The following is a 12,507-nucleotide window of genomic DNA, read 5'->3' as shown; positions in this document are numbered from 1 at the left end:
TTTTCCCCTGCCAGCGGGGCTGAATAAACGCCTGAGGGTTGGGTGCCACGCCACACTCCATCACTCAACCGCAACAGGAGTCCGCCTCCATCATAGCAGTTAGAATGTCCTTAATTCCTCTCCAATGCACTGGTATTTTTCTGTAATTTTATGGACAGTTTTAAAACCATACCTTGCTGTTTGGTGCTAAGAACTTGACGCAGGTAGAAGGCTGTCACACCAAACTGTAGACACTCTCCTAGGAGCTGTGTCCTTGAGCATGAGCCACCCCAAGAAAGGAGACAACAGACGTGTTTCATTGCGGTGTTGAATGCTGGGAGAAGAGCAGAAAGGCAATAGCAGTTTATTGCTCAGCACTGGAGAAAACGCCTGTCTCCAACTAATCCTGTGCATGTTTCACTAAAGGCTGCTCTTGCAAAACAAGGCAAGATTCTGAGAAAGTGCCCTGCCCCTCCCCTGCACACCACACTGCCTTGGTTATTCTGGCAGCTGTTCCTCTAGTTGTGTGTTGCTGTTGTGTTTGTTCTCCATATCAACACAATGGGCAGAATCCTTGAGGGTACAAAGTGCCAAGCTATTTATGGTGGTTTTATTTTTCTAAATCAAGCCCAGAGTAAAAAGGAGGCTGCGTTCTTCTGGATTGTGTATCTAAGCAACAGCAGGCAGCAGAGAAAAAGCTCCTCGCTGTGCTGTATCCCAGAGAGTCTGGATCATGGGGGAGTGTCGTGCCAACTTCAGAGGGAGCAGGCGAGAGGTTGGAGGCCGCGACAGGGCTTCTGCACCCTTCCTTGTGTGCTTATCCCTGGAACACGCACTGCAACACCATCGCCCAGGAGAGTCATGGCACAAGGCGGTGTTCAGGCTGTGCTGGGAAATGTGGCCCAGTGCGCTGCAGGGAGAGAGACAGCTTGTTGCTGTTTAACTGGTCTCCCTTCTTGGGCGAAAGAAACAGGAGGGGGTCTCTGGTTCCACCTAATGGACAGTCGTGTTATAGCAACAGCTAAAACCATTCTCGTCTTCATAGCGATGTACTCACTGTGGGGTTTTTGTCCTTTTAAAATGACCACAACAGTGAATTGAAGCCAAAACACTGACTGTAGATTTTAAGGGTTTTTTTTAGAGAGAGCACAGCATTTCATTTGTTTTTATCGGCACCTATTCATTGTACTTTTGTTTTAGGATGTTTCTATCCCGCACCCCTAACTGGAAACAGTGGTATTTTTTCGCAGACAGCATGTTTGTCCTTCCTAAAACTGTGCCAGGGTTTTAAAAGTCACCAGCCCGCTGACGCTTACCGGTTTCGCCACTCTGACAGCGGCTGCAGTGATGTTCTCAGGAGAGCACTAGATCTGGCGGCTCTCCTGACTGAGCTGCGCTTCCCAGTGGATGCAGCTATTGCTCCTCATACATGCTAAACAGGTCAGGTCTCGAGGCTGTCTCCCCATGATGTCCCCTTTCACTCACAGCTATGCTCCCACCAAGCCCCCCAAAACTAAGCAATATAACAAGACAGCTCTAATGAAAGCTGCCAAGCCTCACCGGCCTTCAGGTGCGCAGGGACCCTCTTGTTGAGGAAACGATCACAGCTACTCCGGAATTCACTTTCCGTGTAAATAGCTTTTTGAAATCCCCCCACCAGTTGGGCAGTTGATAGCAGAGTTACGCTCTGCATGTTGGAGCGGGTTATGCAGTATTCACAGCCTCACTGCACAGTATACTGTACGTTTCAAAGGCAAAGCTGTGTTTGCCGGCACAGCTTGAAAATGTTTCGCTCGTTTTATAGATTTGTTGCGATAAAGGAAAACTTCTTGAATATAATTTTTTTCCACCTCTAGAAAAAAAATCAAAAGCAAAAATCTTAGATGATATCTTAAACTAAAATTGTGGCAACTTGTGTATTTTTATGTGGCGTCAAACTATTTTGTGTGGTTTCCAGATAATGGTTTGTTTGCAACTAATATGTACTGGAGGCTTTTTATATAAATGTATACTTTACTGTGACTATAAATTTATGTAGTGGACTGAATTGATACAGTGTGACAACCGAGAGTAAAAATCTGTGGGAAAATCGATATGTACATCTATATTTTTAGGGAGAAGAAATATTTTCAGGATGAGGTTTGTTGCTCTGTGTCATCGTGCTGGATTGGACTCACAGCCAGGTGGAAGGAGGATCAGCTGGCCTCCTCTCCAGGACCCAGGAAAGAGAGAGTCCTTGGTTTTAAGAGATGACACCTCCACTCACTTTGGAGTCTGTCTCTGGTTATCGGTACACACTGATGCTCAGCGTGAGAGCTCTGATGTGCCAGGACCATGAAATAGCCCCTCTTTAACGCAAGACCTATTGCCTGACACAGGAGAAATGGAGCATTTTGTTGGCTGCACAGCCTTATTATCTGTGAACCTGCTGGGATGCCATTATGGCGTTACTCAGTTTGTGCATTCATTTAGCAGAGGAGGTTTCTGTAATCTCTTGCTGGTTCAGGGTTGAGTGATGCCTGAGCTTGTTAGGAGACCTTCTGTCACTGTACAGAATGTTGTATTTCAAAATCAATAGAAACTGGTTGATTTTTCGACTCATCTTTCAGGAGCTTTTTATTCCCCTCGGAAGAGAACGTTCGGAATCGTGGCAGCACAGGAGGGAGAAAGTGAATGGATTATATATCACCTTAACCACACTGCAGTGGGAATTCTGGGATTGTAAAAACTTTCCAGGTTCCAAAGGCAGCTCCTTGTAGTGGAGCTATGTGACAGGTGTTTGCCAGGGAGTGTTAGGTAACTAAACGTTCATTGGCCTTCTGTACGCTACCCCCAGCTTTAGAGAACTGACAGCATAGTACATCTTTTTAGTCCAAAGCTGATTAGCTGAAATGTCAGCCACTGCTACTGGTGCAAAAAGTTCAGGTTAATAGCCTATTTGCACAGGGCTCATCAGACTGTATTTTAATTTGTTCTGATGTAACTTGGCAACCTGCAGCCCTTGCAAATGTATCTTGGAGGGCAGAGTACACAATGCTGAAATTCTGTGCTTTTTATTCTTCTGGAAAAAAAAAGGAGATCATTCATGTGATATCCGATTATGACTTGAATTACCCGACAAGAGATCCTGCTGCTCCTCAATTTTTCACTCTTCAGCGCTTTCCCTTCAGACTGAAGTGACGTTGCAATGTAGGAAATCAAGTGTCGCCAACTACTGTATATGTGTCTTCGGTTCTCCAATCAAATGCTAATTTGAATGTTCCAGTTCTGGGCACAGCCTGTTATAATCCACGGTGCAGCTCGAAGATGCTGGAAATGCCCCTGTGTGACAATGATGAGGCCAGTGCCCACATGACAGCGCCATGCAGGTTGCCTGCTCTTTGTGCCCGTGCATTTAGTCCTCTGTTTTCGGGGGAACTTGCCCCTTGTTGGTAATGAGGTGGTAACTTGCTGGCGTCTGCAGAGCCTACAGTTCTGGGGGCTGTAGAGGCAATAAATGTATAAATGTAAGAACTGTTGTGCTGAAGATAACAAGCCTTATAGAAGGCAAACATGAGAAGCTTAAAACAAGTTTGTGAAGGATGGGTGGCCTTTTGACAGACTGCAATGATCTGAACAAGCTTATCGTATTCATTTAATCCAGCTGTTACTGAATTATTCATGGCAACTGGCTTCAAAACAATCTATCACACAATCCACCAAGACTACTGTACATCTTCTCCAGGAGTTGTCTCGTGCTCAGTTGATGGACTGTCAGCACAATGGCAAATGTGCAGTTTTCTTTGCAGTAACATAAAAACAAGAGGACTTCTCAGAATTTGTCCATGAATATTGTGTTTCCTTCATTAATGATGTAGGAAGAAGTAGTTTGATCCATGGATAAAGAAAAGAGCTGAACAATTAACGCAGCACTGTTCATTTTTTATGTAAAAAAACAGGTTATTTATTCAGGTTTAGAAAAAATAAAATTAATGTTACTCTTTTGAAAATTAATTCTACTTTTAATTTAGGAAAGGTGTGGGCATACACATGAACTAAGCCAAGTGTACCATCTGTTTAGTTTTATGTGGATAGGCACAATGCTGTACTGAAAACATTTCATCAGCAAAACGAATGTCCTAATGAGCTGCTGTCAACCGAGCCCAAAGCGAAAGCTGTTTTTTCAATATGTTTTTATTTCAATACTTGCAAGTCTAATTATACAGGGCTCTATGTTTTGTAATTGTTTAATAAAGCTCTGTGATGATGCAGAGGCTTCTTTGCCTGAGCGCGTTGGCTTGTGTCTGAGCTACAGTACAGCAAAGCCCCAGTTGGTGAATCTCTACTGTGTGTAGGAGGAAGACACCGGGGGTGTGGAGTGGTGATCTGGAGTGGGTGTGGAATGGGGGGTAATGGGCGGGGTGCAGGAGGGTTGATGGTAACAATGCCAGTTACAATATGCCAGTCTTCCAAAGAAGATCCTGTCATTAATATTGCCTGCACGCGAGGTGAAAGCACGTAGCACCGTATGCCTAAATGAATGCATGCTGAGTGCAAAAACAGCATTTAGATCAGTGAATTTTACAGTTAAGGTCTTGAAATAGGCTTGCCTGGCGTTGCCCTCATTGTGCGCTATCGTCTCGCGTGAATAACCATTTTCCTCTGGTGTTGGTTTATTTTTTTTACTCCAGTGGGCGAAGCAAGAAACCTGATTCCGATGGACCCCAATGGGCTGTCAGACCCCTATGTCAAGCTGAAGCTGATCCCGGATCCCAAAAACGAAACCAAACAGAAAACGAGAACCATTCGCTCTTCACTCAACCCCAACTGGAACGAGTCCTTCACCTTGTAAGTGGGTCCAACCTCGGCCAGGGGGTGTGTCCTCCTGAGCCGTCCTGCTCCACTCACTCTTATGCTTGCAAATAAAGTTCATGCAGCTCTCACGCTCTGTGACCTGGAGCCACAGCCAGCCTGTGGCCTTTACAAGCCATGCCCGTGATGACCACACACGTGTGCTTTGCACTTTGCTCTGCTTGTGCTCCATCCACTGGAGCAGGCTTGAGTAAAGGAACTTGAGATATCGCTGTAGTCATATGCAGCATGGTGGGCCAGCTCGGTGCATTGGACCTGCAGCACCAATGTTGCTGGCATCATTGCCGGCAGGGCGAGGGAGGTGAATTCCTCATCTCGCCGTGGGGATCACTGGAGAACGAGACCAGATTCTGACTGAGGAGCCAGAGAACGTGGGTCTACAGAGCGGGGAGATGGCGAGGGGGCATGGTCATCGTTCTGCAATGTTCGTGCACCCTTCACTCCTCGGCGGGGGTTAGTGAGCCGGGGAGGGGGGGCTCGGGACCAGCCGGACTACGGAACGCTCCCTGAGCTCTTGTGCTCTTTGTTTGCAGCAAGCTGAAGCCCAGCGACAAGGACCGGCGGCTGTCTGTGGAAGTGTGGGACTGGGACAGGACCACCAGGAACGACTTCATGGGGTCCATGTCCTTCGGCGTCTCGGAGCTCATAAAGTCTCCGGTCTGCGGCTGGTAAAGAGCCTTGCCCGTCTCCTGCGTATTTCATTTCCCCGTTCAAACCCTCCTGTCTGGAACCTTTAGGTGGAGCTCTGTTCCCATGAGAGGCTTTTGTTGTTACGGTGCATGTCTGGTCCTTTCACATGGCTTCTGGGACTGAGGAGGTCAAAGCTACACACATCAGTGCTTTCCTCTCCACAGCGCGCCCCGGTATTGGTGAAAGATAGCAGCTTAAACAGCACCTTTAGGTCAGAATATCAACCTCAGTTCTATTTTACTGTTAGTCTAAATAAGTAATGTGAGACTTTCTGAATATTCAGATGATGAGGAATTAAAGGCACCCCCGTCGACATAAACCTGTGATCACTTCCGTTAACTCTGGCAAATGAAGGTAACATCAGTCATAAGAATTGTTTAACGAGAGCTCACATTAGCCGAGAGGCCGAAAGCTGCTAGCGACACACGTCTGCATGAAGGAAGGTGAATAAAATATCTCGGAAGTTGAATTTGCAGGAGGTGAAATGTGGTTCTTGCCACAGCCTTCTGTTTGCAAGCATCCTGAATTGGCATTTTTGAAAATGCCAGTTTACAAGCCCACATTTTTGGTTGGCACCAGCAGGGCACTTTGGAAATTTGGAATCATAGGGAGATAAAAACCAAATGAGATCTCTGTCTGTGGCTTGCGGAGAGTGGCCACCACAGCTGTGTTTAGAAACAGCTGCTGTATTGACCTGTGACTCAAGACTACTGTGATTGGCAGGCCTGACCTGAGCCCCGCCCTGCCAGCCTGCTGCTGGACAGCTCTGGGGCTCCCAGTTAGGGAAAGAATCAGATGAGCATGATAATAATGACCAGAACTTTGTTTAAACAAGTGAGACAAAATCCCACAGAATGCAGCATTTCTTTTTCAATTATAAAAAGAGGCATGAGGCACAATTCAATTGTGTTTTAAAATATTTGGAAAAGATGAAGCAGAATTCACCTTGTTGACAAGCCCACAGATGTGAAGTGAAACACTGGCCATCAGCATGCAGTTTTCAAGATAAAGCCTTCTGTAGTGTTGCGCACATCTTAGAGACTGCTTGTTCGTAAACTGTTACGTGCTGATGTAAAGAGAAAACCAAGTACTCTAGGTTTTGTATCATTGGGCACATTGTCAAATTTTGAGTCATTAGGATGTTAATTGATTAAGTAGTCCTTTTCCTTGAAAAATAAAATAATCATATTCCTTGGTATAATAATAATATCAAGTCATGTATTTTAAGAAAAAACATGATTTTCTGGCAAGGCAGCCAAGTGCCTTGAGTGATATTTCCTGTTCAACAACGGTCCGGAGAATCAAGTTAGCCAGCGGGGTCTCCACCTCCGCCCAGGACCCTCACCTGGAGCGTGCAGACTGCAACAGCCCCAGGTGGAATAATATGCACCTCAGCACGGTGACCAGCTCATCGTCTTTAAGTGATCTGCGTGCTCAAGGGGCCTTTTGGGGGAACATCCTAACAGCAGAGAGACATCTGGTGGAGCCAGAGCGAGGGGGTAGTATGTCGTTTTCCAGTGCATACTGCTTTGGCATGACACGGCGATGATGAAGACGAAGTGTGGAAACGTTGGGGGTGAGCATGATGCTGACAGCCACCTGGTTCGAGCTTTATTGAACATTTTTGATGAGGGCAACCTTACTTCTCAGCAATGCTGTGGGTGAGCCTTTGAGCTCACAGTTTCCCATTCCCAAGTCAGTCTGTAACTATCCGATGTGCAAGACCACACAGAGCTGGGATTCATCAGGACATTGCTGAGGCCTCAACCCAGCCAGCTTTCTCTCCTGACTTGAGTCCAGTGAATTCTCGGTGGACTGGCTCACCAGCGCCTTCCACTGGAGGGACCTGTTCCCAGCTTGCCTGCCCAAGCTGTCCAGAGACGAATTGGGCCTGTGAATCGACACTGCCAGGGTTGTGATAGAGCCTGGTCATACCTGGAACTAACTCCATATCGTATTCCTTTTGACAGAGCCATTTTCGTACTGACGATGTGTCCTGATTCTTTGATCTGTATTCTTGCTCCTCGTTTCTTATCATATTCAATCCAGTCGATTAGACCAGGGTGTTGCGTGTCCGTCATACTGGTGTCTGGAGCGCTGTCTTGTATTTGTGTGTCCTCTCACGCCCAAGCTTGCCCTCTCTGGTCATCTCCCGCATGACACTGCGGAGAAACCTCCTCAGCTTTCTTTTTTTAATTCCCCTCAGGTACAAGATGCTCAACCAGGAGGAAGGCGAGTACTACAACGTGCCCATTCCAGACGCGGAGGATGGCAACACGGAGATGAGGCAGAAGTTTGAGGTGAGGGGAGGTTCAGTGGCAGCTTGATTGTCAAGATGGTCAAAAGCGAGCAGCCGCAGAGGAAACTGCACGAGGGGTGAACAGCAGTACTGTTTGCTCCAGCCTGCACAGCAGTGCTTGAGCCAGGACAAAACACACGGTTCCTTTGTTTCATACTTTCAGTTCTTTAGTAGGTCCAGCTGGGTGTTGTATCTAACAGCTACACAATCGCAGGATATTCAGGGCCATTTGCTTTTAAAAATCTGTGCAGTGTAAGAGGTCTTCATGTTGGCAGTGAAACTGGGCTGTAGTTGACCAATGCTGGGATTTTAGAGACACCCTTCACACGAGATAAGATTTATTTTATATGCTTTAGAATAAACAGTTTAGAACAAAATACAGAGAGCAATATTGTTATTTTTAAGATTAAGCATCATTATTCATCCAGCAGTGATATTTATCCTACCACAGCTGTGGTGCTTAATTTACAGAAACATTTTTTTAAGTTAAAATGCGGTTTTCAAATCCCTTTCCTGTCTGAAAGTGCTAAAATAACTCAAATCCTCATTGAACACGGAGTCAGGGGTCACCCTCTGTCAGACTCATTTCAAAATGAATCGTATCAACATTGGTCACGGGACACGTTCATGAGACGCGAGTGCCAGAAACATTTGGTGCGTAACCTTTGTCCTTTCATCGGATTGCGAACAGTCATGCTTTTGGAGATGGATAAATAAATAATTAAGAAGGATTGGTGCTGAGCGAGGACGTGCTGATGGCTTTCTCTTGAGACTATTTAAAAGTCTTGAGCGGATGAGGTAATGAGAGTTCTGCACATCTGGTTGCCAGGGCAACAGGAGGTGAAATTGTCTCATTAAAGGTAATGGGTCCTTCAGTTCCACACACTCATCATCTGGCAGTCTGAGGAGCCGGACCGCACGGCTGCACCTGTAAGACGGGAGCCGAGGGGATTATAGAGGAGGCCCGGGAGGTCCACAGCAGAATCCTGGGCAGGACGTGGGGAACCAGCACAGTAATCCTTCACCTGGAGCCTTTCCCCCTCCCTCCCTCCTGCTCCTTCAGAGTGAACCCCTGGCGCTTGCAGATACTGTACGTCTAGCAGGGAACAGGGAAAGGTCTGTTACCAGCAACATCTTGCCTGTTATGTACAGCAGCAATATAAATATTTCCTCAAAACCAGCTGTATGTGGGTTGGTAATGCTAAACAACAGTAGTCACCTTTGCTGTTCTGATTTGTGGGTACTGAAATAACCCACAGGTCAGCGCAACAGAGTAAAATAGCTATGATTTATTCAGAGGGGAAGAGGGCAGGCAACACAGGTATTTCAAGGCTCCAGGCTCTTTGTTTTATTCCGTTTGTTTCTCAGATGCTCGTGCACAGTCCTCTGTAGCCACATATTGTGTCATTTTCACAGATCTTTCATTTCCCAGCCCCTTTAAGTTCTAAGGTGTTGCAACGGCCAGTGTTCCTGTTGTTGGTACAGACCGCCCGTTAAGGGTGTGATGACATCATCGGCTCGATGGCAGAGCGGCCACTGGCACGCCCAAGACCGCGGCTCCTCATCCGCAACGGGCCACAACGTTGCCATGACGATGCTGCCGGCCTGAGCCGCCTTCTGCCACGCGGCCTGGCAATTCAAGAAGGGGCTCCCCCATTTCGACTCGGCTGCGGGGGTCCACGTCGGTCTACCTGGACTAGCGTGTCTCTGCCCCCTGCTGGAATAGGACAGTCGTGCGGCCGTGTTGCCAGGGAAGCAGTGTCCCTCCCCAGTGAGCTGCACGCTCAGCAGATGCGATTATCCCATGCTGCCGGCAACAGAGAGCTGGAGCTCTTGCCGCCTGAAGCACTAAACAGAGAGCTCTGACCAAGGCCGAGCGTTCCCGGTTTCATTGGTTGATCAAGCCTTGCACTCCGTTTCTTTAATGACTGCATTTCTGGCCACCACTCAGCTCAGAGAATAGTCACTAGGTGGACCATAATGTCCAAACATGGCTTACAACCCCGACCCGATACTTGTCCTACTCCTTCGGTTTTGTGCCAGAAAGAAAGTCTGGAGTATCAAAGACAGTTGTTATTTTTTCACCTTCTGCATGCAGTATTTCCTGGGGTTGGGGAAATGCATCCCTGTCCGTGACTGGATCTATTATTCCCTGAAACACACAGTCTCCAGCAGCCCTGCTGTACCTGGCAGCAGAGCTGGAACAGGGGCTGCAGGGATGAGTGGAGCAAGGCGTGTTATGCCAGGAAAAGCGTGCACGGTGGACAATGGCAAGCTCCCTCCAACCTCACTGTAGCAGGAGATGAGACTTAACCTCGCCAAAGAGCACGAGTCCTCTGGAAAGGCTGAAGGCTGGAGAAGCCCAGAGGCCATGAGACTGGCTCAGTTTGCCTCAATGACTTGTGTCATGTCTCTTTTTTTTTTCATGTGTTGTGTTACACACTGAGGCACTGCGTTCGCCATTGTACCTGCGCCCAGCATGCCCCTTCCTTTATTTGCAAAAGAATGATGCGACACGTCCGAGATTTCACAACCACGAGAACGTGAATTTCACAGTGTCGTCGGTGTGTCTGCTTTGTCTGGAGGTGCTGTATTGTCCCATTTCTGATTGACTTGTGTTTGATTGCGGTGGAGAAGTGTTTGGATCTGGCTCTGATAAGTATCGGGTCCTCCTGTTCTGCGGGGTGTTTCAGACTCCAGCCTGTGCTTGGCCTGCTGAGAGAGCTGTACTGGGAGTCGCGAGTCTTACCTTTACAGGGAGTTAGAGGCAGAGGCTTGATGGGAAAGGTTAGGAGGGAGTGAGGAAAAGAAATTGACAGCACCCTTTAAGTATGATTATTTCTCAGTACAAGTGGTAGAAGAGTGTTAAAACAAAGTTAAAATCAACAATTTGAAACTAGCAAGAAGGGTCGTACAGATTTAACTCTGTCCTTATGTTCCACACCTAATGTACATGAAAAAAATATTTTATATATATTTTATTTAGTGCCTTTTATGATGAAGAATTTCAAGGATTTGAAAAAATCTTCATAATAAAACAAACCAAAAGAACTGGGAACCCACAATGACAAAAACCGTAATAGAATGAATTAAACAGAAATAAAATCTGGCGTATAATAGTGAGTTTTAAGATGATTTAAAAGTGCTTAAATTACATTTGATTATTACAGTACTTTGAGTTTCTGGAACATACCTATAAATAATATGTGTTATTATGCAGCTTTTCTATTGACTACTATAATAATTAGATATTTTCACACACATAGTACTGATGTACCTAAGTATTTCTTATCTTGCCCATTTTCCATGTTTTTATTTCTATGAAATTTGTGTTTAGAAATTTGCAGTTTACAAATCAAAGTTATGATGTAGCTACTGCACAGTATACAGTATACAGTACAGTACACTTATGAAAACAGCACTAGAACTTTTCATTTACTGACTACAGGCATTTCTGTATTTTATATTCACCCATTTATTATTGATGATTCGTTTTCCATAGTGAAGCATGACATTAGTCAGAGAAATTTCTTTTTATTCTGCATTTTCCTGCTTTGATCCATAGTTCTCTGTACTGTGTGACTCCTGTGGAAGTGAGCTCAGATGTGCACAAAGCACTCAGGAAATTCTTCACACCAATCATCTTCATTAATTACAAAAGAGTTTCAGTTCTCGTAACGTTACATCTTCATCTAAAGAAAACTGGAGCTCTAGAATCGAGCCAGCACTAAATTAGTTTTTCTATTTTAAAAATGCTTAAGTTGTATACTTCAAAGAGCACCTTTCAGCTAAATAAAAATCCACAACTAAAAAACAGAACCTTCTGTGCCTTAACCCTCCTTTCCCAATGACCCATGATGCTCTCTTAATTCTGTGTGATCCCACTGGTAGTGACTTACAGCTCTGGTTTCAAAATGAAATTATTAAGGTATTTTCCAGATAACAAGGCCAAAAGTAAAGTAAAAGACAGATCTGCAAGTAGTGTTTGCTTTTTCCAGATCTCTAACTTGTATGGATGCCACGAAATCTCCTTATTGCCTTCATGTCCCTTTTAAATTTTCCTTTCTCATTTCGGTATTTTTGTTTCTTTCCTGCATAAATGTGCCTTTTCTCCTACCCGCTTTCAGATTGTGAGAATACTTTGCCTCTCCTGTTCCACAGCACCTTCTCCTCCTTTTATGACAAATGGCCGCCTGGCTCTCTCCTTACTAATGCTCCAGTTTCTCTCTCCTGTCTCTTTCAGGACTGCCAAATTAATTTCCACTTCCTCAAGGTAGCTCTCTGTCTGCCCGTCTCCTCTTCCTCTCTGTTGCGCTCTCTCTCTGTGTTGTCACACATTTTATACCCTCTCGCACTATTCCGTGCTGTTTGTACGTAGTTGCTGGCTACTACAAATAGATCCAATTTACTAACAACAAAGCAGAAGCTTTGAGGGAGTTCCTGAAGGGTGAAGTTAAGTGTCGAAGGGGGCAAAAGCACGTGTTTAAGAAGGCTTGTTATTCGAAGGTTGTAGAATAAGACCGATACAGTATGTTCCCAAAGGCCAAGACAGCAGTCAGCCTGTGTGCCTGTTCCTTTGTACCAGCTGATGGCTAAATTGACCAATTTGGATTTCTGCCAACGAAGGGGTGAAAATAAAATTCAATTTACTTATTATTTCATGCCAGTTGTCCACTAGTTTGTACATA

The 12,507-nt window shown here is 45.6% G+C and overlaps 1 protein-coding gene across 3 annotated transcripts in view; it reads left to right on the top strand.

The window, feature by feature from the left end:
• The window catches only part of LOC148652888 (protein kinase C alpha type), a 193,809-nt gene that overhangs the window by 133,814 nt on the left and 47,488 nt on the right, over positions 1-12,507 (top strand). For 2 of the 3 annotated variants that reach the window (XM_088600129.1, XM_088600131.1), the window contains exons 6-9: positions 4,650-4,806; positions 5,364-5,498; positions 7,727-7,820; positions 12,063-12,092. In XM_088600129.1, the coding sequence (XP_088456255.1) occupies positions 4,650-4,806; positions 5,364-5,498; positions 7,727-7,820; positions 12,063-12,092 (416 nt within the window). The remainder of the gene's footprint in view (positions 1-4,649; positions 4,807-5,363; positions 5,499-7,726; positions 7,821-12,062; positions 12,093-12,507) is intronic. The other variant, XM_088600130.1, reaches the window with a different exon arrangement.

This window comes from Lepisosteus platostomus, chromosome 11 (assembly GCF_059453375.1).
Source record: "Lepisosteus platostomus isolate fLepPlt1 chromosome 11, fLepPlt1.hap1, whole genome shotgun sequence".
NCBI lineage: Eukaryota > Metazoa > Chordata > Actinopteri > Semionotiformes > Lepisosteidae > Lepisosteus > Lepisosteus platostomus.
Note: the sequence above shows the minus strand (reverse complement) of the source record. Positions and strands in the feature narration are given on the sequence as shown.